Consider the following 27,200-nt stretch of genomic DNA (forward strand, 5'->3'; position numbering starts at 1 on the left):
ACAGATGGAAACAGGGCAGTTTCTGACACAATTGCTGTTGTACCTATTTAAGAAAAAAGGATAAGTAAAGGGACTGACTACTAACCATCTGATTATGAAACTGCCTCTGGTTGGAGTTATCATCTATTGCTAAGTGTTTCTCTAACCTTGTTCATGATTGTAAATAACATTTTCATTAAGAAATTGTTGAAAGATCTGTTTTTATGAGAAATCAAGTTGAATTTAAAGTTTAGTCTCCCTACTTCCTAGTTTGTATAAGGGTTTATGGAACTAGTTGACAGTTTATTTGATGAACAAGATAAATATATGGAATTGTATTATTAATTCAGTAATTCTCAAATTTGTTCATTAGATTGTTTTTTTTTAAGATGTAGTAAATTAAAATTAATATGGTTAAAATTTTTAAGTTCAAATTGTTGATTTTAAATGAAAAATTATTCACTAATAAATCAAGCACAGTTATTTATTAATTCAAAGCGCCAGGTGATGAATGTTTTTATTCTATGAGATTTATCACTAGAAGATAGAATTTTAATTAAACATTTCAGTAATAACTAGACCATGTGATTTTGCTCTTAGCCTCATTCAGTCCAGTTTAACTATACAAATTCACTTATTGCAGTACTTCTTTTCAGTTAGAATTAAGGAAAGGAATATGATGCATTAATTGTGATATTATACACTACTACTCTGTTAGCTAGGCTTTTTATAACCCTGGATAGGTGCATTGGTGACAATTAAATCAATGAGCTGTTAATTGCATTAGTAGGTAATGCATCTATAGACCATTTTCACAATATAAACTGATAACAGTTTATTTTAATTAAACTTAATATTTTAAGGGGTTGTTCACCATTAAAAAAAGGGTACTTAAAAATGTAAACGTGTAATAAATAAATTTATTATATTCAAATTAAAAAAAAAATATTAAATTTATGAAAAATTAATAAAAAATTTAGACCTGGATTGTTTCATTTGAATTATAAATGTTTAATTCCTACCATTAATGGAGTATCTAATTATAAAAAGCATCATCCCTAATAATAAAGAATGGTTAAAAAAGTTTAATTCAAAACTGGTAATTGGCTTTTACTTTTTAAACAGTTTTATGAGTTAGTGGGTGAGCAACTTAAAACTGAACCACTATAGAATAAACTTAGTTGTGACATGTATATTTTATGAATGAAATAAAAAGATTAAAATGCAGATTAAATCCTGTATTTACATTAGCAAAAATTATATATTACTATATTTTTACAAAAGATGTTCAAGGTGAATGCCCTGCGCATTGATGCACTTTCTGCATAGTGATCATATTGAGAGTTGCTTGACACAAAATGTTGTCAATCAGTACTGTCAATTTTTTGTTGATTGTTCACCTTCAATCCATTGATAATGTAAGGATTTGATTTATAAACCCTATCATTCAAATAGCCTCGAAGGAAAAAATCAAACTAGACAAATCTGGGGAATGCAGAGTCTACTGCCCTCTGCTGACAGTTCATTCTAATGTAAAGCCACACTCAATGATCCATTTACTGAATGTAAAATTCTTAAAAAATTATATGGTACACCAGAAACAGTACACCATGCACCAATTGTCTCATCATGAAGTGAACACTCGCACATCAGGAGAGGATTTTCATCTAATACCTGATATTTTGCGAATTAACATGCCCAGATAAATGAAATTACACCTCATTTGACATGAAACAATATTGGGTCTGTCTGTCCAATTACAGTGTTTTTTTAGAAACTAGTTGCAATAATTAAGATGTTTAGTTTTGTCTGAACTGCTAAGTTGTTGCACAATTGTTACAGAATACTGTTTCAAATTTCAATCATGAAGATTTTATGGCAAGATGTGTATTTTACAGTAATATATTATGAAAATTTACCTATAAATTTTTTCTGCTGGCAGAGGCTATGTCCTCTGTAATCCTAATTCATTTAAAGTTGAAGGTTGTCCATATCATTTTGCATTTGAAACTGACCTTGTTGTATGCTATTTTTTAACTAAATTGTGTATGTTACTTTTTGCTGGAATAGTGGCATTTGGAAATTTTTCTGCAAATATTTGGCACATTTCTTGAAAGGATCCAGAAGCACATAAGCTTCCACTTTAGCAGCTCTTTCTTGATCAAATAAGGCATTTTAAAAAACACAATTGCAAAGAATGAACCTGTACTTCACTAAAGCATGAGCAGTTGCAACTGACAACAATAGACAAGAGTAGTAAAATACATGACTGGTAGTAGCAGCGATGATATCAGTGTTAACTCTTCGCGGGCGGCGATGTTTTATGCTTGTGGGCGGAAGACATTAAAAAAAAAAAGTTCATGCAAAAACTATTTTAAAGTAACTTAAAACATGCATTCATGTTTTAAAACATGAGTTTCAGAAAACATGAGTTGTTTCAAAAACAACATATAACTTGTGTTTTTGCTGAATTCTGCCACAGATCTAGTTAAGGAACATTGTTTAATTATCTCGCAAGACAAAGTTTAGGCGAAAATGGCACATGTCTCACTGAGCGCACTAGAATTTACAAACTATAGGTGATGATTTTTATATTTAATTCTTTTCATGTAAAAGACATTGAATAATAATCGTAACATTGATGCTAATATAATAATAGCAATTTTGAAGTAGTACACCTAGATAGGGAATAATATAATATGGTTTTATTATAATAATAAGGTAAATATTTTTATTCATTTCTGTCTGAATTTTTGTCTCAAAAATTCTGTTTGAATTCAAATAAAACAAGTCGAAAATGAAGTTTTGGAAGGAACAGTTTGTAAACAAATTACTTAAAAAGCATGAAAAAAATAATGCACACGTCTTGTTATATACGCTCGATCACTGAACTCATCTGATATGAAGAGAAATGGTTCCCAATCACATTGTATCAGGAATTCCCACTGCAAAATGATTGAAAGAATATATCCTGCCATCTCTTGGAATTTATATGTAGCTATGTGAAGACAAAAAGCCGGTCACATTCAGAGACTCATATATGGGTTTCCACCTTCCAGTGTAAGTACAGGTAGCTCATATATGGGTATCTGTCCATGAAGGGTTAAAGGTGGTCTTTAAATAACTGCAGTTTGAGTCAGCTCAGTTCAGTTTTTTAAGTTGCTCATTCTACTACACAATATCATTCAGTATAACAATTCATGTTCCAAAGCTTTGATTCCGTGATAAATGCCAGACATAACATCTTTTATCTATGGTTTGTAACAAATTCTTTTATAATATTATACTTCTGAAAGATGTCATTCATTATTAGTTATCTCGTATATGCTGCTTAGTAGAGTTAATTGCCGAAATTCAATTGGAAGAAAAATTTAACAACTTAGAGAAGTGCTACTTTGTGATCACTATAGCAAGTAAGGCTGTGATAATAGGATTAAAGACAAGTTGTATTCAAGTGATGAGGGATCTAAAATTGATATAGATGATACTGAGAACAATCCATTAATCATAGAACTGCAAAATATTACCAAATTATTTCTCAGCTTTTCAAAAAGTGTATTTTCATTTCTTATCTTCAAATATGCAATGAAGTAAATGAATTTAAAAAGTAATTTCAAATTTAATTCTATGTAAGAATTACAGTTACAATGAACTATTAATAATATTTAATATAGTTCTGAAATGTAACATAAAAAATACAGCGGCAAAGGAAGGTTCTTTAATAAAGTGGCTAGTACTCAAAAGATATATAAAAATCATAGTTTTCTTTTCAGAATTTATTCAGTATTTTTATTCATCATATTAATCTAAAATCTGGATTAATTTTTCAAATATTGTATTGGAAGAAATGTTTTTTCTATAAAACCTTACAACCATGTATTAATTAAGTAAAATATTCCATACCACACTAGTTGATAGCATTTTTTTTGCCCTTATCTTAAATTGATTGTTCTTATCAGTGATATGATATATGATGTGATATATATAAAACATATATATTTATATAAACATATAAAATAATAATTATTACTATTATCTTTCATGTCCTTCAGAAAGGAAGTGCTGCATTTTATCTCCCTAGTATGTAGAGCTCATTTTAACATAACAATTTCAGAACTTTGTTCAAACACATTTCTTTGTACTATAATAAATGCCATTGTGACTTATTTGTTCATTATATTTTAATTAATTTCAACATCTCATAGGGAAACCAAACCCAACATTGATTATCTGTAGGAATCAGTTCAATAAAAATGGCTTTGGCTATTGGCACAATCCTTACTTAAACATTCTTTGTTTTCAGGATTCAACTGCTAAGATTTAAGTTGTTGCAGATATCAAGTTCAAGTATCTTCCTTTTTTTTAGTATAAACTGATAAGTGAATTTCTTTTTATTTCTGAAGTGAATCTTTGTATTTATTATTTTCAGCATTAAGCATATCCTAATATCAGTAATTCATGATTTAATTAGATATTAGCATATAATCATGGTATGATCAGCATATACAACCATTTGTTTTATCTCATGTTGCTTAGAAAAAAGTATTTTTTACGTTCATACAGTTCAAATCACAACCTTTTTCTGCACAAAAATCTAAAATATCAAATCATATTTTTACCTCGTAATATATAATACCAAGGACTCATGGATTTCTCTGAATGCAATTCAGTTAAAGAAAATTTTAATATTGTTAAAGTTAGATAATTATTAGTACATCAAAATATAGGTAGTCATGCTCAACTGAGGTAATTTTTATTATTTATTTATTGTCAAGTGAAAATTACATATACAGTTTTATTCAACATATTTATCCTTGACGCAGCTAGCAAAAGAAGAAACCTTGAGTGCTAGCCATGAGTTCATATCATTATAACAGGATGATTAATAAAAGAAGTAATTAAAAATACAGTATTTAATTAAACAAAAATACATGATTTTTATAACATGATACATAAAAAATTTAAATTGAAAAATTAAGTTAAATAAAATAGACCTTAAAGAAAAAATATGTAGAAACAGAACTATTTTAATTTACATTGAAATCAAATTATGTTAAATACTGTACATGGACTTTCTACTTCATATGATCATCCAATATTATTCTGAGATATTTTATTGATTTGACTTCATCTATTGACTTAAAATGGCAGTTACTGTTTATCGATTTGCTTACTATTTACTGAACGTGTATGCAGTTTAGTTGAAATTCACAAGGGGGTTTGCCAGTTTCAGGCAAGAATGACATATATTTCATCTTATTTAGGTTGAGTTCTTATTTAAGTTTTAAGAATATGGCTTTCAAACCAAGATTCTACCATAAGTATTCCACGGGTATTCTCTTATGTACTTCATCCCACGTCTCGCCTGAAAAAACCAAAGCAGTATCATCAGCGAAAGTTATTATGGTACAGTTAGGAAAGTTCAGTTTTAAAAGATTGTTGACAATCTTTTCAATCAAGTATTAGAAAAAGTATTGGCAAGAGAACCCTACCTTGTGGTAGTCCAAAGTTTGAGGATTTTCTGTGATCACTGACCAAGTCAAAGTTTGAGTTCCCTTTGTTATACTACAGTTGTATATTGAGTGAGTTAACTGTTGGTATTAATTTTCTAATAACAATAGTCAATGAAAAATTAGTATATAGAGGCAGTCAAAAGTATGGAAAACCTCCCAAACAACTTTAAAACCATTCCAGATACAATACTGTAACTTTCAGGATAAGGTATTAGTTAACTACTGTACCTTTTGACGAGAAATAAAATTTCAACCCCTTCTTACTGAGGGGGTTGTCCAGGTTATCTAACTCATATATGTTAAATGATAATACTCTTTAAGTTACATCATTTTAAAGGTCTCTTTAAGACAAGAAAAATGGTATAAATGAAATTAAAATTAAATGGTATGATGTCTGAACCCAAATTGATGGCAAGATAAAATTTGGACCTTGAAAAAATTACATTGGTAATTTAAGGATAAATTTATAAAAATGTGATTAAATGGATGTTATCAAAAAAATATATTTAAACAAAAAACAATTATTGAACAAAAAATTTGCTTTACTTACTTTTCATTTTAATAAATGTTCAAAATTTCCTACTTCTGTTGTTTGACAGTGTGCCAGTTGGTTGTAAAAGGATGATACTTCATTATTTAATGATTCCCTATTGATATTTTGTGCTGATTCTCAAATTCTATTTTGTAATTTTGTACATCATCTATAGCTTGGGGCTTATTATGATAAACAACATTATTTTAAGTGGCTCCATAGAAAGTAATCCAATGGTGACAAGTAGTCGGGTGATTTCACTGCCATTCTATTTGACCTCTTTGGCCTATCCATTTTCCAGAAAAAAATGCATTTAAAATTTCACATACCCAAAGACCGAAATGAGAAGGAACACCATCATGTTGAAACCAAATATTTTGGAAGTTAGGGCCATCCCAACCCCGTAGGGAAGGCACTCGCCTTGTGACACTTCCAGGCACCACACCCACCCCCCCGTTCATAGCCCTGATGGGCTTTAAGGGGAGTCATCTTTTGCCCTCTAACTTTTTACATCTCATAGTAATAAGCCAGGACTTGTTGGGATGCCACTGATGTGAATTTCTTGGTAGACATTTACATCAGTGATTTTTAACTCAGCTTTTGCCTTTGCTGCAGGCCTCATCCGGAAATCTTGAATGATCTACATTGTTGCTCTCTGAACTAGCAAATCGAGTTTGAAGAAGCACGAACCCTGCACCTAGTTCTACACTTTACAGAGCCAATTGTGCATAAATCTCTCATAATTTAAGGCAGTAGAAATAAATAACATACCACCAAAAATGTTGCTCGCAACAAAGGAATTTATTCCTAGGTCCCTTAGTGAACTCATCTTCAGTTCATACCCCTGACTGTGTTGTAATTGTACTCCGATCTGGTTTATAAGGGAGAGGCAGACAGACCTCCTACTCCCACTCAGCTCCATCGCAGAGTCCCACATGACATTAACTTTCACTTACCACCATTGTCGAGATGCCGCTACAGTTTATGGCTGCATGGGAATCCATGCCCTCGGCAGTGCAGTCACCATCCCACCGACAGTGCTGTTTGCTCATTCAAAACTACCCTCGTCGAAACGACACTACACCTCACAGCATGGTTACCCATACCCTCGGCAGTCCTCGTACTGAGGACAAACATAAAGGACATGGTCCTCAGTGTCATCAACCCTACAGTCCGAGGACAAGCCCGAATCAGCCAAACCAAATCTAACCAAACTATTCCTAAATGTATCATGTCCCGAAAGGAATTGAGTTGTGTACCGATTGGGGGAGAGCCACCTAATTGCTCACAGCTCCCTAACATTTGGAAATATACCATGCGTGTATTGACCAGTAGAAGAATTATTCCACGTAACTTGGTCTTCAATCTCTCACATATGCCCAGAAGTAAGAAGGCCTTCCTTCTTAGAAACATACTGCTTGCTATGTTCCGTAGTGAAAATATCAAGAGGATTTATGCCAGCGATCACAGAGACTGTCTCATGACAGTTCTATAGCCTCCCACAACAGCTAACAATAGAAAATGCTGAGCTCGCAATAAAATGTCCCTATAACATTGGAATTGTAGACAATGAGCCTAGATGGGCACAGTGTACATTATGGCTTCACAGACACCTTTGTAAAGAATTGGTAATATAGCCCCCAATCAGGGTGGATGACTCCGCCGTCACCAAAGAAGGCATCTATAACCTTCCTTGTGACAAACTGAAGGTGCTCCCTGAATTGAAGCCTCTCTGGAAGTTAGGGCCAACAACATTTGGAATGATATGGTTGAGAAGCAAAGCCTCATATTTTGCTGTGTTTAAATTTCCATGAATAAATATAGGCCTATCAATTGCCCACCCAAGAATTCCTGCACCCATACATTTACTTTGACTGGATACTGTTTATTTGCCTCACAATTCCAGCGTAAATTAATATCAGTCCATTATCAACAATTATGGCAATTTACATTGCCATTTAAAAAAAAAAAATGGATCTCGTCACTAAAAACTGTATTTTTCTTCTTTTTTTTTTATGAGATGACGGGCATAGACTGCTTTGGTCATTTTCCCCTATGAAAATGGAAATTTGTAGCGTATGAAAAATGCCATGCCTGACCAGGATTCAAACCCAGGACCTCTGGATGGAAGGTTGGGATGCTACTACTCCATCATGGAGATTGGTAAAAAACTATGTTGTTTAATAAATTAGGATGTGAACAAATATTGTTCATCATAATTTTATAGAACTCAAGTCTTTGATCATAGTCATCTTCATTAAGTTCTTGCACCAAATGAATTTTGAAGGGTTTGAAATTTTCACTTTTTAATGTTTGAATCACTCAACTTTGGCTAATGTTATGTTCTCGTGCTGCTGTTTTAGTCGAGGAATGAGGATTCTTATAAATTCTTGCATTATCTCTAACAATATGTTATTATTTGTTGCAGATTTAGGCCTCCCTGATTTTCTTCATCATTAATGTTCTCTGTTTCTTCAAATGGTTTGATGGTCTTTGACTCTGCATCTTTTGAAGTAGGGGTACAATTATTAATTGTTGCATTGAACAATTCAGACTTAATTATACAACCTAACTCTATCACCAAAGCCCCTCATATTAAAAGTGTTAGCAGGTAAAATGTTAACATTTTTTAAAAATGTTAAAAATGTTAGCAGGTAGCACAGAAAAAATTAATTCAGTAAAAAACAATTACAAAAAAGGTAAAAAAGATGTAAATAACAAAAGTGGCTTACAAATACGATAAATGTAAAAAATCAAACAGCCAACCAATCACAATAAATTCTTGTAAGAAGGTTAACTGTGTAGTAATGAAACATTCTAAATAGAATATTATACAACAATGAAGTAAGCTTCATTTTTGCAACAATGGTAAGAGACCATCAATGATCAGCACAATTAGAGATGGCAGTATTTTAATTTATTTACTCATTAAATTGAAACAAAAACAAATGTTTATGTTAAAAAACAATTTATTTAAATTTAACTTTTTAAATAGATTTAATTAAATTTATTAGATTTTGATTTAATTCAATTGAATTTCTTTTTATTTAATTTTATTATTTTAACTTACTAAATTTAGTAATTTTCAAAATCCAAAATTTATCCTACTGCTATTTTGGGTACAGATATTGTACCAACCTTTTAATTATACTATTTTAATTGTTTTAAAGAGATCTGTAAAATGATATATCACACAAAGAGTTGTTTCCATTTAAAATATTTGAGTTCCCGATAAAAAAGGGGGGGTTTACACCCTGTCCTCTTGGGGGTTTAAAAACCCTCAAGGAGGGGTAGAAATTTTATTTCTCATCAAAAGATAAGCAGTTGACTGATACCTTATCCTGAACTTTACATTATTATATCTGGAACAGTTTTAAAGTTGTTGAGGGGGTTTCCATACTTTTGACTCACTCTGTATAACCATATACTCTAATTTTTTATGTTTACTACAGACAGTGAAGAAAAAAAAAATGTTTTATAAAATTTAGTATTTTTGATGATGCGTTTATACGAATTTGTACTTAGAAACATGCTTCCAGAATATCTTTTCAGGACTCTAATACTCCTTCCTGAGTATGAGAAGAATTTAAAAAACTGAATTTGTCTAATAAAAACTTCATGTATTTACTTTTATAGACTTCTTCTCTTCAAAGTAAGCCAGCACCTGACAACAACAGTCTGCTGACAGTTTTTTGAGTTAGGCAGTTTTTTTAGTCACTCAAACTGTAGTTGAAAAATATGTTGGATTTGAACTCTATTTGTTCATTTATTTTATAGTTGTTCATAATGTTCATTTGACACACTTAAGCATGCTGAATACAGATTACTGCAATTTAATTTGGATACTTTGGGTATTTGTTTCTGTTTATTAGTTTGTGCTTTCTTACTATGTAGTTAGACTACACCAACATATGATCTAAGTTTTCTTTTTCAATAGTCAAACACCAATCCTGAGATATTAAAAACCTCTTTTTTCCTGTTTAACTACCGCTTAGATAATTCTTCAGAGGATGAATGAGGATGATATGTATGAGTGTAAATGAAGTGTAGTCTTGTACATTCTCAGTTCGACCATTCCTGAGATGTGTGGTTAATTGAAACCCAACCACCAAAGAACACCGGTATCCACAATCTAGTATTGAGATATTAAAAACCTGTCTCACTTTATTGGTCTTCTCTACATCTATGAAAACCAGGTACTGAGTGTGCAATTTAATTTCAAGGTATTGAATATTCAACCCAGTTTTTATATATATGTATATATGACCTATTTTTGACTCCACCAATTAAAAGAGCAGAAAATTTTACATTGTAATATGTGACCAAACATATGACCTGGACCTTTTTTCAGGGTGTTTCATTTTAATCACCCCAGGCGATTTTCTCATAAACTATGTACAATACAAACATATGACTTAAACAAAAGTTACTCAGATTGGAGGGGAACAACTCATTGTGACCTTAACCTTATTTCAAGGTTAACACAATTTTTTCAAATGGAATGATCTATTTTGACCCCACCAATGAAAAAAGCAGAAAATTTTACATTGGAATATGTGGTCACACATATGACCTTGGAAATTTTTTTAAGGTCATACGACCTTACATTTGGTTTAGGAGTTAATCGCATATGATATCTGATCAACACAATTTTCTGATTCAAGAAAGCACCAAATAGCAATCCTGTTCTCACAACTTAGAAACCAGTAACTGTAAATATCTGCAAAAAGAACCCAGCACCTGTATAACACTATCTCTGGTGGTTAGCCATGTGACCTTGTAAAATTTCCTGCTCGTTTCATTACTGGGATCAAAAATAAGTCATTCCATTTGCGAAAATCATGTTAACCTTGAAATAAGGTCAACATAAGGTGTCCTCCCCACCATGAGGTTGGAGGATGAAGCAGAAGTCGGTGTTAGGGCAGGTGAGACACCATTCCCTGGCATACAGGCTATGGAACCCATAGATATAGACCGAGTGGTTTCTCGAAAGGCACTGGGGATTGACCAACTTGACCTGGATATTTTCTATCAACCTATCTGTATCAGGTTGTCAACCTTCTCTCTTATTCTTTTTCCCAAAACTCTTTCAAATATTTTGGCAGTATGGGGTTACAGTGTCACTCCCTATAATTTCTGTGTACCTTCTTACCCCCTTTCTTGAACAGTGGTACAGTTTCTCCTTTACACCAATCATCTGGCACTCTTTCTTAATTCCATACTACTCTAAATACTCTGTACAGCCAGTGCACTGTTAGGGCACCACCCACTCTTATCATTTACTACCACATCACCACAACCGGCAGCTTTCCCCATTTTCATCTCTCTCAACTTCAGCCATTGTTATACCTCCTTCCTCTAACCCCCTCCCCCCCTATAGTAGAAATAACAAAGATGGACCACTGAATGTAAAAATAGGAGGAGAAAAGATTATGGAGGTAGAAGAATTTTGTTATTTGGGAAGTAGAATTACTAAAGATGGAAGAAGCATATGTAATGCTGAATAGCACAGGAAAAACAAGCCTTCAGTCAAAAATATAATTTGTTTACATCAAAAATTAATTTAAATGTTAGGAAAAGATTTTTGAAAGTATATGTTTGGAGCGTCGCTTCATATGGAAGTGAAACTTGGATGATCGAAGCATTTTGGAAAAATATAGTTAAAAGAAGAGACAGAGTTATAGGCCACATATTAAGACATCCTGGAGTAGTTGCTTTAATATTGGAGGTACTGGTAGAAGGAAAAAATTGTACAGGCAGCCAACATTTGGAATATGTAAAACAGATTGTTAGGGATGTAGGATGTAGGGAGTATAGCAAAATGAAACGACTAGCATTAGGTAGGGAATCTTGGAGAGCTGCATCAAACCAGTCAAATGACTGAAGACAAAAAAAAATATTTATATATATATTTATTTATTTTTTTTTAAATTGTCAGATATATTTTTATTAAAAAAAACAAACATATTTAAGCAGTTACACAAGATCACTCGCTTCTCCAGCATTAGATCAGTTACTAGATCTTTAGGTAGTGATTAGCTGTAATGCTTATGTTAGAAATAAATTAATTAATTTCTGATGTGAAACTATTGGTTACAGATGAAAACAAGTAAATAATAGGACATAGGTAAAGTAGGCATATGTGTCCAAAACCTTTTAAATTGCACCTTGGCTTATTTTCATTGTTTTAAACTTATGTTGTTTGTGATGCTGGAAAATTTAATGGGTTGATGATCAGTGCTCAACCGACAGTGCTTTTCATCGTGTCTTTGATACATTCTTCTTATTTACTTTGAATACTACAAGAATTCACTTTAAGTTTTAACAGACTACAAGATTTATATTATAGTGGATTTATGGACAAAACTTTTGCCTTGTTTAGGAAAACTAGAATTGGATACAATATATAAATTAATGTTTATATATAAGAGTGGAGAAACACCCAAAATTTAAAAAGTTTGTTTCCATACCAAAGAAAGAGAGTGAAAGACTACAACAATGTAAGTTTATTAACTTATGCGTAGAAAATTCTCACTAGGATATTTTACTCGTGAATAGAACAGCTAGCGAAAGATGGGATAAATATACACCAATCTGGTCTTAGAAAAAAATATGAGTATAAGGGAGGCCACTCTGGCACTCAGACTAATTTTAGACAGCAGGCTTAAGAAGAATAAAGCCAACAAGTAATATATATTTTTGAATTTTTTTTACTGTAAAATGGAATAAATTATTTAAAATTTTAATAAAAATCAGACCTTTAAAGAAAAACGTTATTAAAATTTGTGTGAGAGTGGTAGTTACATGTATAAGAGTGGAAGATAAAGAAAAATCTGTTGAGTTGAGTAAAACAAGAAATCCTGTCTAATTGCTTTCTAACTTATATCAATACAAGAACTGAACGTAGAATTTAAGAGCAGAGAGTTACTCTACTCTTAAATCCAAGAAGATAAAATAAAGTTCTTAAAATTTACTGATGACATTGTTCTTTTGACTTAAACCAAAACAGAGCTAGGTGTAGTGAGTGACATATGCTTTTATCATTAGGAGAGAAATTCAATTTGGAATTAAATGAAATTAAAATAAAAGTTATGGATTGTAAAATAAAGGAGGGTAATCAGAAATTAAGTATTGCAATAGAAGAATGCAGTTTATCTGAAATTGGCAAAATTTGCCTTAAATAGCAAATTTTATATTCTTAAATAAATATAAAATTACAAATGATAGATAAAGTTAAGCTACAGATTGAAAGTAAATTGGCAAAACAAAAAGAGCATGCAGGAATTGGAAATGTATTCTTAAAAATATTTTTGGGGAATGTAGTGGTTTATAGAAAGTAAAACATGAATAATAATTAAATCAGAAAGGAAAACTATAGGAAGCTTTGAGATGTGGTGGTAAGAAGAATGTTGAAAGTTACAGAATTTATAAAATTTGAAATGAAATAGGTTTGAAGACAAGTATGAGAGGATGAATTTTATAGCATTAACTGACAATGAGATGAATTAGATTGATTGACTGATCATACATTTCAAGATTTAATTAATTTGACAATGAAGGGAAGGTACTACAGAGTTGAGTCAAAGATTTTTATATGTAAACAGATAACTGAGCGGTAGGATAAAATAATTATGTTGTTGAAGCGATATGTTCATTACAAAAGATAATAGACAGTAGAATTAAAATGAATTAATAGATGGAAATAAAATTAATTTTGAGACTTAATGAAAAATGCAATTCACAAATGGTACAGTTAGTTGACTGGTTAAATTTTTTTTGTCATTATTTTATTGAGTCAATAAATTACAATTGTTTGTGCATTTGCTTTATTTGATCACAATTTTTTTTTTTTTTGGTCTGTCAAATTGCCATTTGAGAATATCAAAGTAGGTATTAGTTGACTTAGATTAGGAAGTTTATACTAAGGTAACAACTTTCTCAAAATGGCCTTCTTTGGTCACTTATGAAAAAGACTGCAGTGAAGGAATTGGGGTAGCTTTCCTTTTTAATTTTATAAAATTAAATTTATTATTTACTTTACTTTTTTTTAAAAATAAAGTTGTAAAATTATTTTACATTAATAATTAACTTAGGATTTAAACATTTAAAAAAGATACGTTCATGATTTTGAAAACTTAAATTTTTTTCGTCAGTTCAAAAGTCGTTTACTTCACTAAACAGCAAATTTTATTTGTTTAATAAAAGTAGGTCAAAACTATAGTAAATATTCTAAAATAGAAAATACATTTAATTCATTATTATTCCTTTATACAAATTTTTAGTAGGCAATAGGCTGAAAATAAAAGAGGCTGGACCCAATATTGATTTTTGAAACTCCTCTCGTAGCGGGAATAAATTATTTTGTAAGGTTTCTTACATTATCGGTTTATTTATATTAAATGTAAAATGAAGATGATAAGTTTAAATTGAGTTTATTAAAATATAATCTATCATAATTTAATTTTTTATCGCATGAGTGGTTCGAGATAATGTTTTGGCGCATGCATAACGGATTCGATTCTTGTCTACATTTCCCATACTCCATTGCGCAAGCTCACGGTCATCTTGTTCGCTTTCCACCATATTGGCAACTCCTTACGCGTAACACTACCAACGCCCTCATCCGTGGATTTTGGAGTTAAAAGGTAAGAAATACTAATATTTTTTTTAAAGGTTGTTGTTAATTCCTTGATGACAGACAGTTATTCTTCTTTTGTTATTTGGATAAAACATTGAGACAGAAAGGTATAATAAAGGAATTTTAGTGGAACTTTTTTGTGTTAATACATATTTTTGTTGGTCTAGTTTATCCTGTTCAACGAGGCGCCATTATGCTGACAGCGCCAACAGTGCCAATTTCTAGAAATTTTCGCCTTTAATGCCCCCTGTATTCCGAAATTGTAAGTAAGAATTGTATTTATTTCCGATAGATTGCGTATTATTAGTATTATTTTGAATGTTCAAGAAGAAACTATTTGAAACTAAATCATGAAAGTTGTTCGTGGTCTAGGTTCATCTTGTAAAAGTGCCCTAAGCATTCCCTGAAGTTAACTTATTTCAAGGATTGCACTCCTAGGCATATGCACTTCCCTCACTGGGATACCATTATGGTGGATATTGTGGAACAAATTATTATCCAAAGTCTTATGTTGCATTGCACTCTTAATTTCGCGTTACACATTTATAGGATGAAATCATTCATGCATTTTTACGTAAATGTGCTTTGAAGTTCGTATCCACTTCGTACAACTATGATAGTTTTAAGTATTTCGTTCTGATAGTTAAGGTTAGTTTCTGACTACCTACTTTCTCCATGTTCTATGTACAAGTTTAAACAGTCTTGAAATAGTTTATTTGTGTTATTATTTATTTCTGGTTTATTCGTAATTATATTTTAGTAGTTAATCATTGGTTTTAGGAGAGCTACATTCATGATTTATGTTTGGTTAAATTCTTTAATTATGTCATACTTATTTTTGATTTTGTTTGACTGCCAACATTATAGAATGATAAACAGAATAATTAAAGGTATTTCTATATGAATTAGTAATTATCATACTTGTACTAAGTTGGAGTTTTTTGTAGGTAGTCTGTATTTTGTTTAAGACTCGGATTTTCCATATATAGTTTTGTGTCTGTTATTTTCCTCATATGTATTTGTTTATGTTTAAACCCAAACATTATTTTTCTTAACTTTGTTTTGTAATTGCATAAAATTTCAATTTGTTAAGGCAGGATTAAAGTTTCAGATTATATTGTGAATTTAGAAAGTGGTTAGATTGTCGAATGGTTTTTTTAAATGCTCATCAACAAATACACATTGTATACAAATGAATCGCATTAATACAAAAATTGTTAGCACTGTAATAATTGCAAAAGTGTTATTTGTTTAGTGTATATTTGTAACATAAAAAAAAAGTCAGATTCACTTCTTATTAATATATTATTATTATTGTGAAAAGCAGTTGCTTGTTTATTTAATTGAGCTTACTTTAAAACAACTTCCCAAATTTGTTTTTTAAGCATAGACCTTTGAAATAGCTGATTTTATTCAGTGCTTATAATTAATATTTATATAAAACAACATATAAAAACAGTAGTAATTTTATAAACATATAAAACCAAATTTTGAAAATAAAATTTTGTTAACTTAAAGTGTTTTCTATTGTTGTTACAACTGTCTTGAGTAATTGGTGCTGATGTTGTTACCCTTGTATTAGCTAATGTTAATTGCTATTTTTTTTATTTTTGTTTATAGTTAATGCCTATTGACTAAAAAGTTATGTATTTAAACTAGATTACTTAGAATGTATATAAAAGACTGTTAGGTTTGAATTGTTTATTCATTTAATGTATCATTTTTACATTATATCATGTATATGTTAAGTATGCTAAGGTCAGATGCTTTTAGTGCATGAGTAGAATATTAAGGTTGTTGTCACTATCAATAAATTTGCGTGTGAGATGGTTGATGTTGATTCTGTGTTGCTGTGGAAGTTTTTCAAGTGTTCTTTTTATCTTCATTTTGAAACTGCAACTTGTTTGATCAATGTAGAACATTTTTTAATAGCTCAGTTTATATGTAACATGGACATTATGTTACTTTATAATTGTGTTTTGTGTTTAATATTTATTTGGTTTGCCGTTATAAAGGCCTCGTTTTATCCGGTTTTTTAAAAATTTGTGTGCAAAATTTCTAAAGTCTATTATTATTTTGTTTGTTAAAGTGATGTATTGTTTTGTTTTCTGTGAACGTGTGTGTGTAAATGATTGTGCTGTTATTTTCATTTGTCCATACTAGTTATTTTATAGTGAGGTAGTTCTATGTGGTCTTCTGGTGATGTGGGTTGAAATATCTGTGGATCATATTTCTGAAACAAATGTTTATGGTTGGGTGATTTGTGAATGTTACGTATGTTTGTTGTTTACTTTTTATGATGATGAGATCAAGAAAATTAAACTGTTTATAATGTATTTTCCTCCATAAATATAAATATGTAAACATTCATCAATAACAATAATAATAGCAGCAGCAGTTGATAGTACAAGACCATCTAAAAAAAAATTTGAAATGGATTATTCAACGCTTTCTGTTATACAAAAATTATAACAAAAATGTTCACAAAATTTGGTTTGTATATCTTTTCAAAAATATAATTTAAATAATTTTCCTTGCCAACTGGTAAGGAGAAAAATATAAATTAATTGATATTTTATATACATCAGAGAGATATTTAGTTTGTTAAACTAAAACTCTTTCTTTTTCCTGTTTAGCCTCCGGTAACTACCGTTTAGATAATTCTTCAGAGGATGATATGTATGAGTGTAAATGAAGTGTAGTCTTGTACATTCTCATTTTGACCATTCCTGAGATGTGTGGTTAATTGAAAGCCAACCACCAAAGAACACCAGTATCCACGATTTAGTATTCAAATCCATGTAAAAATAACTGGCTTTACTAGGACTTGAACGCTGTAACTCTCGACTTCCAAATCAGCTGATTTGGGAAGACACGTTAACCACTAGACCAACCTGGTGGGTTTGTTAAACTAAAACTAGAAGTTTTTTTAAAAATAAAGTTTAATATCTTCTTTCAACAATGTTTTAATGGGTTGTGTAACTTAATTTCATTTTTATGACTGTGAACCAAGGATGCATATCTAAGTGATTATGCTATTCCACACTAACCAGCTGTCATGTTTACCTTATGGAAATCATGATTTAATTTGATGTTTGTTAATTTTGTGGCAAGACATTTTGAGTTTTTAAACCTTTACTGAATGTCTCCAAAGTAGCTTTCTGTTTATATTTATACTGGGCACTATTGCATAAGTTTTACTGAACACGGGTTAATTACTATATGGTGTTATACAAGTATATGAATAAAAATACATGATGTAAGCTTAACACATTCAATGCAGTTGCTGTTTTTAGAGACAACTTTCATTGATGGTATGTAATTTAATATTTATCTTATAACCAATGATTTATTTTGAATGTGTTAGATTATTTTATCATACATGTATTGATAAGTGAATGTGTGCATGTTAATCAAAGAAATTGCAATTTTTCATAATTTTCTGCTTAAAATTTGTAAATAACCTAATGATTTTTTTCTTTTATTATAAATAAATTAATAATTTCTATTAAAAAAAGAAATATTTAAAATATTTATGAATTATTATTTATGTTTTTATATCAAATTGAAATAGTAATACAAATAAACAAATAATTGTTGCGTTGTATATTTATTTGTCATTAAGTTAATTTTCTTTCTTTTTTTTACAGATTTACATGTTTGAATAGCTGTAGCAATGAGTGTTACAGATTCTAAAGCAGCAGGTATTTTCTGTTTTTTTAAGATTGTTTCTTAACGAGATTGTTAAAAGAGATTCTCTCTTTTTTTTAGAACTTAACCTGATAGTTTAAGTTGTATTGATTAATTATGTATGAAATGCCTTCAGTCATGAACCAGGATTTTATTGTTACATTAATGAGGGAGGTATGCTGTATATCTTTTTGATTGACCATTTGCATCAGTTATTAGTTGATATTAAATATTTCTTTGATAGAAAAGGAACCAGCCATTACTATATAATCCTTGATTGATGACTCTTCTAACACTGCATGTAATATACAGGATAAGAAATCCTGTATAGTTACAGAAGAAACAGCATTTACTTATGCTGGCTTCTATCATTCAAATGATAATCGTTAGAAACTGCTTGTAATTTTTGTACATGATAACCCTCCTCCCTTCATGCTGTAAAGTATTTTATTTAATGTTAATGATGAAAGTGCTGCAGATAAAAACAAATATTCATTTCTATAAACTTTATTCTGCGTGCAATTACAAACTGTTGCTTTAAATTCAATGCATTTGTTGCGTTAATTTAAAAGGTTTTTAATTTTAGTCTCAAAAAAATCTGCTTTCAGACCACCTCCATTTTGCTTCATTGACCTCTTCATTACTGTTGACTTGTGAAATGTAAAGTGTCTTCACACTTTCATTTATACAGTTCAATAATTCTGTGCAATGTTATATTTTTGATCAGTAAAGAATTCCTGACAAATTACACCATCTGAATCACAGATCATTCATGTTTTTCCTTCAAGAATTTTTTTGATTGGTTGGAGAATATAAACTCATCATGGGAAATAATAGAGCCTTAAAAATTTACAATTTAAGTTACAGCCACTAAATATTTTTCCTTGAGCTGTGGTGCAATTTTCCTTATCTTGCACAAGTCTTTGTACAATAATTTTGTTAAAAGTTGCAACACAAACTCCTGAGTCGTGTAACAGTTGTATATGGTTAGCCACCAAACATTCTAATGGATTGCCACTGACTCTTTTTTCAGGGGTAACTTAGATTCTCAGTTGTGAAACATAAAGTACTAATGATGCACACTTTTACTTCATGAGATAAATTTGTATTTTGCTTGAATCTTTCAGAAGGCTTGAACCCTTTGTTAGAAATAAATATTTTTTAGCAGCAATACATAGTGCAACACTACTTGACTCATCTTGATCAGACATTACAACATTGTGATTTCTAAAACTGAAGAAGATTTGCATCAATACAATTTCAAGTCTAAATATATCAGAAGCATGCTATTGCAGATGTATTAAAAGCAGGGAATGGCACAAAGTTCCTGTTTGTATTTGGAACCACAGCCTGATACTGATTATAATGCTGATCTCTGTGTCTGAGTGGTAGTATCTCGGCCTTTCATCTTGAGGTCCTGGGTTCAAATCCTGGTCAGTCATTACACTTTTCACACGCTACAGAATTTATTTATCAACTAGTAACTGTTAGATGGCTTAAGTGTGTTGTTATTATATAAATGAATAAGTAATATAAATTTTTCCGATAATAACAAACTTAATTAGAAACCAACTAATCTTTAATTTCAATAATATATTATGATCTTGTGTCTGAGTAATTGCCAGATGCATTAATCTTAGAGTAAGCACTTAAAAGAAGAATAATTAGTCTTATAAAACAGAGTCCATTAAAAAATAATAATAATTTCCAAATAAACATTAATCATTGTTATCAGAAATCAGTTTAAATTTCATTTAGTATGTTTATCACTACAATAAGTAAACACGAAAAGTAGTGACAGTATTAGTCATCTGGTTAGTATCATTAAATAGTGACTACTCTATGAGTTTAGTGACATCTTCTAGATTATAGTCTAGTTATTATTGTTTAAATATGTATTTTTTTTTTTTAATTAATTTGACAAAGTGAAGGAATCTTATTATTGCTTATCTATTCATAATCCAGCTTCTATTAATTATTGTTTTGGTTTTTCACTATTCTATTAAAGTTTTAATCATGTTTTTGCATAGATTTTTTTTTAGGTTTTCATATTTCTGATAAACTTACCATGAATTAATAACAAGTGGAATATTTGTCTATAGTGTCCACCATACTGAACGTATTTGATGAAATTGGTCATTTTGAAGCAAACTAAAAAATTAGATGCTGTTAAATCATACCAGAAACATTACTGAACTTACGATTGATGTACTGGATATTTTCACCACTGAATAAATTGTGGAGTTAACATTATGGATGGATTGAAACAAGTAAAAAAATAAAGGAAGATCTTAACTCAATTTGTCTTCTGTGACCTTATTCCATTACTTATGTCTAGATCCTAGTCCTTTGAAATATCTGTTTTAAATATTTGAGTAAAAATATCTTTATTCATAATAGATAAAAATTATACATTTTTTTATAGAATTTATGAGTACTTAAAAAAAAATTGGGTTCTATGAGAAAATTACTAAAGAAGAATAATGTTATCTAGTGGTTGATTCCAAGCATTGTTTGATGTTTTCTCATTTATCATATCATTCATTTCTTATTTGATTAGTAAAGATCCTTGATTTTCAGAAATTTGAGTATCTCTTTTCAGCTAAGTAAACAGTGAATTAAAAATGCATTACTGTATATTGCGCGGAATAGAATAATAATATGAAAGTCCAGTAAAATTCTTCCTTTATTCTGATGCACATCATGACAAATTTTGCTGTGCATTGTCTTTAAACTAAATAATTAGAGATTTATTGGTTGGTTTTTTCTAAATTTACTGTATAACAATATTGCTATAAGCTAACGTCATGATTAGATATTTTTTATTTTGATTGTTACAGTACAAGCAAACATCAAACTAGAAGGAGGTGTGACAATTGTAGGAACACAAGATGGGGTTACTGATATACAGAATTATTTGGAAACTTTTAATAAGGAAATACAAGGGGGCGAGGCTCAAGTTGTACAACAGGTCGGAGGTGAGTTAATATGGAAGAAAATTTATATAAGGTTTTTATTTTTTAATTCTGTTATTATTTATGAAGGAAAATATTTTTTATGGCATTCATAAATTAACATTTTTAGAAAACTTGTAAGTATTACAATTTTATAAAAGTATAGGAATGAATTAAAAAAAAAAAAATTAAGGTAGTTTTAGTGTTCAAAAATCGTTGTGTTTTGTGTGTTTATTTTTGAAAGATTATGTGTAGGAGGTTGTTAATTACAATGATGTAGATTTGTTTCCCTTAATAAAATGCTACGAACTGTAGTAAAATCGTTAAAACCAGGATTTGCGTCTTTCTATGTCTAGAAGCTTGTTGCCATTGATTCATCATCACTTCTGCCCTATTCTAAACAAATTTTTCACTGTATTTATGAATGAAGGAAGATTCATTTTTTACCCTTCAGAAGTGATAAAATCCATAAATAAATTTGTCATGAAAACTATTTAGCTATCATAATATTTTTAGGTATTATTAGTATTTTTGTGAAAATTTACTTTCTTGGATTATGCATTTTTTGAAAGAGTTGAATGTGTTTTTCTGTCTGTTAAAAGAATGACTAATTGATATTTTGAGGTTCATTGAGTAAAAAATTACAAAAATTTCATTATCAAAGATTCCATATCCAGATTGTTTATGTTTATTTGCTTTATAACAATTTCCTACAGTCATGAAATTCTTTATGGAAGCCTATGTATTCGAGGAATGTTGATTTTTTTTGAAAATTTTTCAGGGTGAGTAGATATTGTAGAAGGTGCTATTTGTTAAAATATCTTGCAGCAGGTTGGATTTGATGGAAATTTTACACGATATCTTTCAATACATAAAAAAATAACACCAGAAATATTGTTAAGTAGTATGCATTAAAAATGTCTGAAAAAAAGTTAAAAAATGGGCTGTATCCCTAAAAATTTAAGTTAGGTAATTTTTTGTAACTCTTTAACTAACTTAAAAAATAAAGGAAGTTCTCACTTAATCTTCATGTATTGTTTTTATATTTAAGACTTATTCTTCATTGAATGGATCAGTTTTTATGAATCTTTTTTATATATAACTTCCTCTGGTAGTCCCATTGCAATTTTCTCTGTATAAGTAGAATTTTTTTTTAAATTTAGGGAAAAGTGGAAAAGTAGAAAATAGAATTTTATAAAGATAGATTTCATCTGTGGATAAGGAATAATATTTTAAGGTGTTTGCTAACACTGAGAAATTTCAATAATGTTGCCGACAGACTTCTTATGTGATCAAATTTGTATTTATTAATACTTTTTTAGGTAAGTAGAGTTAACCAAATAAGTCGTAATATTAAATGTCTCAGTTGATGCTAGTGTTTTTTTTCTTTACTGCAAGATATTGTTGAATTAATTATATAATGGCCTACTGTTGTGCTGCATTGAAAATCGATCTTTTATTACAGATATTAAAAATGCAAAATTCATTTTAATATATATTATCTATTAAAAGTTGTTGAATTATTTGTGAATTATTTTCCTTGATTTTCAAATATTTTTTTTTGTAATTATAGGTATTTCAACTTATTTTTGATTTAGAAATGCTGATAGATGTTATTTTGCAAGATTATAAAATTATTCAACTTCATTAATTAGAGTAATGCTACTTTGAAGTTTTCCTGCCAACATTTGTCTTCCTGATACCTGTGATATCCTCTTATAGAAATCCATGAATTTTTGTTATTGTCTTCTACTTATATCTTTTATTCTGCTACCTTTGGCTTTAACCAATAGATATGACATCTAATGTTATATTTGTTTGCAGAAGTTGTTTCTGAGGAGGCACCTGCTGATGAAGGTACATATTATGTAGACCAGGCTGGACAATATTATTACCAGTCACCGGCCTGTGACGGTCAACAAGTGATGACTGTGGTTTCTGGTATGTTTCATTTATTATTATCTTTGTGATGTAATTTTTTCCTTTCTCCATTCCTTCCAAAAAATCCTGAGATATGACTTTAGTTACCAAACTGGTTTACATTTTCCTCATTTTACTTTATCCTTTATCATCAACCTCTATGTTTCACTTTGTTTTTGTTCTGTTTATTTTTTATAATTTTATTCATTTTATTAAATGGTTTTTTCTTACTGTTAGTTATTTGTTAGATAATACACTAGGATTAGATAGATGTGTTATGATCTGTATGTACGCAGGATGCATGATGACATACTTGTAAGCCTCTACGTCCGAGCATCAGTTTATAAAATGGAGTATTTTTTAATAGAATGTTGTTTTGTTATGCAGAAGTCAAAATAAAGAGGTAAATTTCTTGATAATACCTCACAAACAGACATCTAATTTGATTGTAAATAATAAAGTTCAAACAACACGACAGTAGCCCTTTATATATGTCCCCTAACATATTGAACATATGTTATGACAATTTTTAATGTAAATTATTAAGAAAGATTGTCAAAATTGTCTTCTCCGAAGGTACTAATTAGTTATATACATTTATAACCATTTGGTCACTTATAGAGAAATTAGTAAGTAGTGTTTAAATAAAAATATTGGTTGTGATAGTAATGAAGTTACTTATACATTTTGAATTTTTTTTCATAATTATTTCTATTTTATGTTTTTTAATCAATATATATATATATATTTTGAAATCTTTGTGTCTAAATTTTTAATTAGAAATATCTTATTTTTATGCAATTATTTTTTGCAATAATTTTAGAATTTAGAATATTAAAACATTTCACCATGACTTTATTACAGCATTTTCTCTGAAATCATCCAGTCAATTTTTAAATGTTTTCTGGAAAATTACCTTTGAAGCCTTTAAATGTAGCAGCAAGAGGTTAAAATTTTCAACAAATTCTAACTCCTTTCCACAACTTAGTAAAACATAAACATGTAAATGAAAAGCTTTTAGCAGTAAAGTTATAAAATTATTGTTGTGTTATCTTTGCTCTTTGGTATAAGAAGCCCTGCATGTTGAAGGCTGGTATAGGGATATTGTATTACTTTGCCATGTAATTTTCTCATTACATATTAAAAATTTTTTTTAATTTGTTCATCGTATACAGGAGTTTTCTCATAGATTGCCTAAAACTTATCTGAATAAACGGAAAAAAGAATATAAAATAATTGAAAATAAAGTAGGTGTTACCTTTTCTATTTATTACCATTATGTAGTTTAAAATTAATGGGACCGATTAAGGCGTGTCTTAAAAAAGTATTTTTTTCAAATATTTTCTATAATCATCTGGTTAAAAATAATAAATTATTTATATTACAGTTATAATCGTTAACAGAAACAATAATAATTAAATTACTCATCTCTATTTTGAAAATGCTAGTAATTTCCAGTATTAAAATAATGGAGATATCTTATATGCTTGGACTGATTAAATTTGATGTAATTTATGTAAGTTAATTTAAGGTTCAAAAACTAAATAGCAGCAGGTGATTGAAGAAAGGGATTATGAAGAAAGCTTGATTGATAATAAAAATAGGTAAGATTCAAAGGAATTGCAGTACACCAATAAGAACAAATCAGGTTGCTTAACTGACAACCATGACGTAATGCTATATAAAATCTTATGAAGTGTAACAAGTGTCATTACATGAGTTTTGAAAATGGAGTACATCCAAAATGTATCAACATGTGATTTGATGATGACAAAGCAAAAAAAAAAACATAAATATTATCTTGGCCCAGTGGATGTTTTTAAGCTCAACCAAAAAATGCAGTATGTTCTTTTTATTTAATGTGGTGATTGGTTCTAATTCAGTTTAAAAAAAAGAAGAAATTAGTAAGTTATTGAAGATGCAAATGTGTGAAGTACGTAAAGTAATAGTGTTCAATTAATTCTAAATTTGTGAGAAACATTTTAAATGGCCCTATACTGATTTAAAATTGTACATTTTTTTTTTCATGAGTTATAATAATTTTTATTCATTCATAATTTTAATAGTGACTAGAAAGTCACAGTATAAAAGTAACCAATTCTTGTTTCAGTAGTTATGTGGGTAAAATCTTTTTCAGTAGTGATTTTATATGTTTAGGTATTGCAGATCCATCATCGGATGTTGTGGAATCATCTGAAAGTTTTGTGGCTATGCAACAACAGTCATCTCAACAATTGACTGATTCAGAACATCAGGAAGAAGTCAGTCTGGTAGAAGAGGTCAGTAAACTTGGTTTATACAGGGTGTCCCATATAAAACGCAACCCATCAATCACTCATCCATGAAATTTCAAAGTCAAGCTTACTCCCCTACTCATTATTGAAATGGACTCGTCCAACATCTGAACATCGCGGCGACGCAGTAGAACACTACCGATAGTAACAACAATGCAATCATAACGTTCAGTGTATTGCTAGAGACAAGATGGTGTTTTCACTAGATGAACGTGTTTTCATTGTTGAGTCGTACTTCAGTACGAAATCAGTGGTTGCAGTGCAAGATTTGTTTCGCCATAAGTACCCAGATAAACCAGCTCCCAACAAAACATCAGTATTAAGGTTAGTGGCAAAATTTAGAGAGACTGGTTCTGTTAATAACAAGGAACACAAAAGATCTGCGTCAGTGTTGAATACAGATACAGTCACTGAAATCAAAGACCGATTACTCGCCTCGCCAAATAAATCGATCAAACGTTTGTCTGCTGAAATTAATTTGTCTAAATCAACTGTTCATTGGGCGACCAAACAATTACAGTTACGACCTTATTGCATTCAAACGGTTCATCAACTTCTTGAGCCCGACAAAGAAAAACGGCTACAATATTGTCAACAGTTCTGTCGATTTCTGCGTGAGGAAATTATTGTTATGGATTCATTATTTTTCACAGATGAAGCATGGTTTCATTTGGATGGCTACGTAAACAGCCAAAACAGTAGAATTTGGAGTGCTGAAAATTCCCACATTTATCACGAAAAACAATTACACCCGCAGAAGTTGGGCATGTGGTGCGCGATATCGCGGAAGAAAATAATCCGTCCTATTTTTTTCTAGTACACCATTAATGCAGAACGATATCAGGATATTTTATTTCATTTCATTGCACTCTTGGAAGAGGAAGACAGACACTGCTGGGCGGTGCGACATCTCACTACGCCGGTTCAACTAATGATTTCGTTGAGGAATTCTTTGGCAATCGTGTTATCGAGGTCGAGGCTTGTGGCCACCAAGATCTCCAGATTTGCCTGTGGCAGATTTTTTTCTATGGGGTTACCTCAAAGAAAAAGCCTACAGCAACAAACCACGAACACTTGAACAATTGAAAGTCAATATTTAACAAGCTGTATTAAATATCCAGCCACAAACTTTGAAAAAAGTTGCAAGAAACGCTGTAAAAAGAATTGAAGCTTGTATTCAAGAAAATGAATGGCGGCCATCCAATATTTACTGTAAATGTAAGGTAATGGATGGTAATAATAAAAATTACATTTACACACGCCTTTTTATTATTTCAATACCTTCCAATATAAGGTTGGGTTGCGTTTTGTATGGGACACTCTGTATTAGATTACACTGTTTATTTGTTTTCTGATTTATGAATAAGTAAAGTTTATTTTTAATAAGAATTGTAATATGCAATAAGGTGACAATGATCCTGTAGTTAATTTAGTTGGAAAACTATTTGTATATATTTTCATGTTTTATGTGGCTATGCAACAACAGTCATCTCAACAATTGACTGATTCAGAACATCAGGAAGAAGTCAGTCTGGTAGAAGAGGTCAGTAAACTTGGTTTATATTGGATTATACTGTTTATTAGTTTTTTGATTTATGAATAAGTAAGGTTTATTTTTAATAAGAATTGTATGCAATAAGGTGACAATGATCCTGTAGTTAATTTAGTTGGAAAAATATT

General features: G+C 30.1%; 1 protein-coding gene across 6 annotated transcripts in view; it reads left to right on the top strand.

Moving 5' to 3' along the window:
- The first annotated feature begins 14,577 nt into the window (after positions 1 to 14,577).
- The window catches only part of LOC142328594 (uncharacterized), a 67,720-nt gene continuing 55,097 nt past the window's right edge, over positions 14,578 to 27,200 (top strand). For 2 of the 6 annotated variants that reach the window (XM_075372374.1, XM_075372380.1), the window contains exons 1-7: positions 14,578 to 14,669; positions 14,830 to 14,924; positions 18,313 to 18,366; positions 21,193 to 21,330; positions 23,131 to 23,247; positions 25,384 to 25,505; positions 27,007 to 27,063. In XM_075372374.1, the coding sequence (XP_075228489.1) occupies positions 18,339 to 18,366; positions 21,193 to 21,330; positions 23,131 to 23,247; positions 25,384 to 25,505; positions 27,007 to 27,063 (462 nt within the window). In that variant the 5' untranslated portion in view covers positions 14,578 to 14,669; positions 14,830 to 14,924; positions 18,313 to 18,338. Of the gene's footprint in view, positions 14,670 to 14,829; positions 14,925 to 14,996; positions 15,311 to 17,897; positions 17,977 to 18,312; positions 18,367 to 21,192; positions 21,331 to 23,130; positions 23,248 to 25,383; positions 25,506 to 27,006; positions 27,064 to 27,200 lie in introns of those variants that run through there. The other 4 variants (XM_075372378.1, XM_075372375.1, XM_075372377.1 and 1 more) reach the window with 4 other exon arrangements.

This window comes from Lycorma delicatula, chromosome 8 (genome assembly GCF_047948215.1).
Source record: "Lycorma delicatula isolate Av1 chromosome 8, ASM4794821v1, whole genome shotgun sequence".
NCBI classification, from domain to species: Eukaryota; Metazoa; Arthropoda; class Insecta; order Hemiptera; family Fulgoridae; genus Lycorma; species Lycorma delicatula.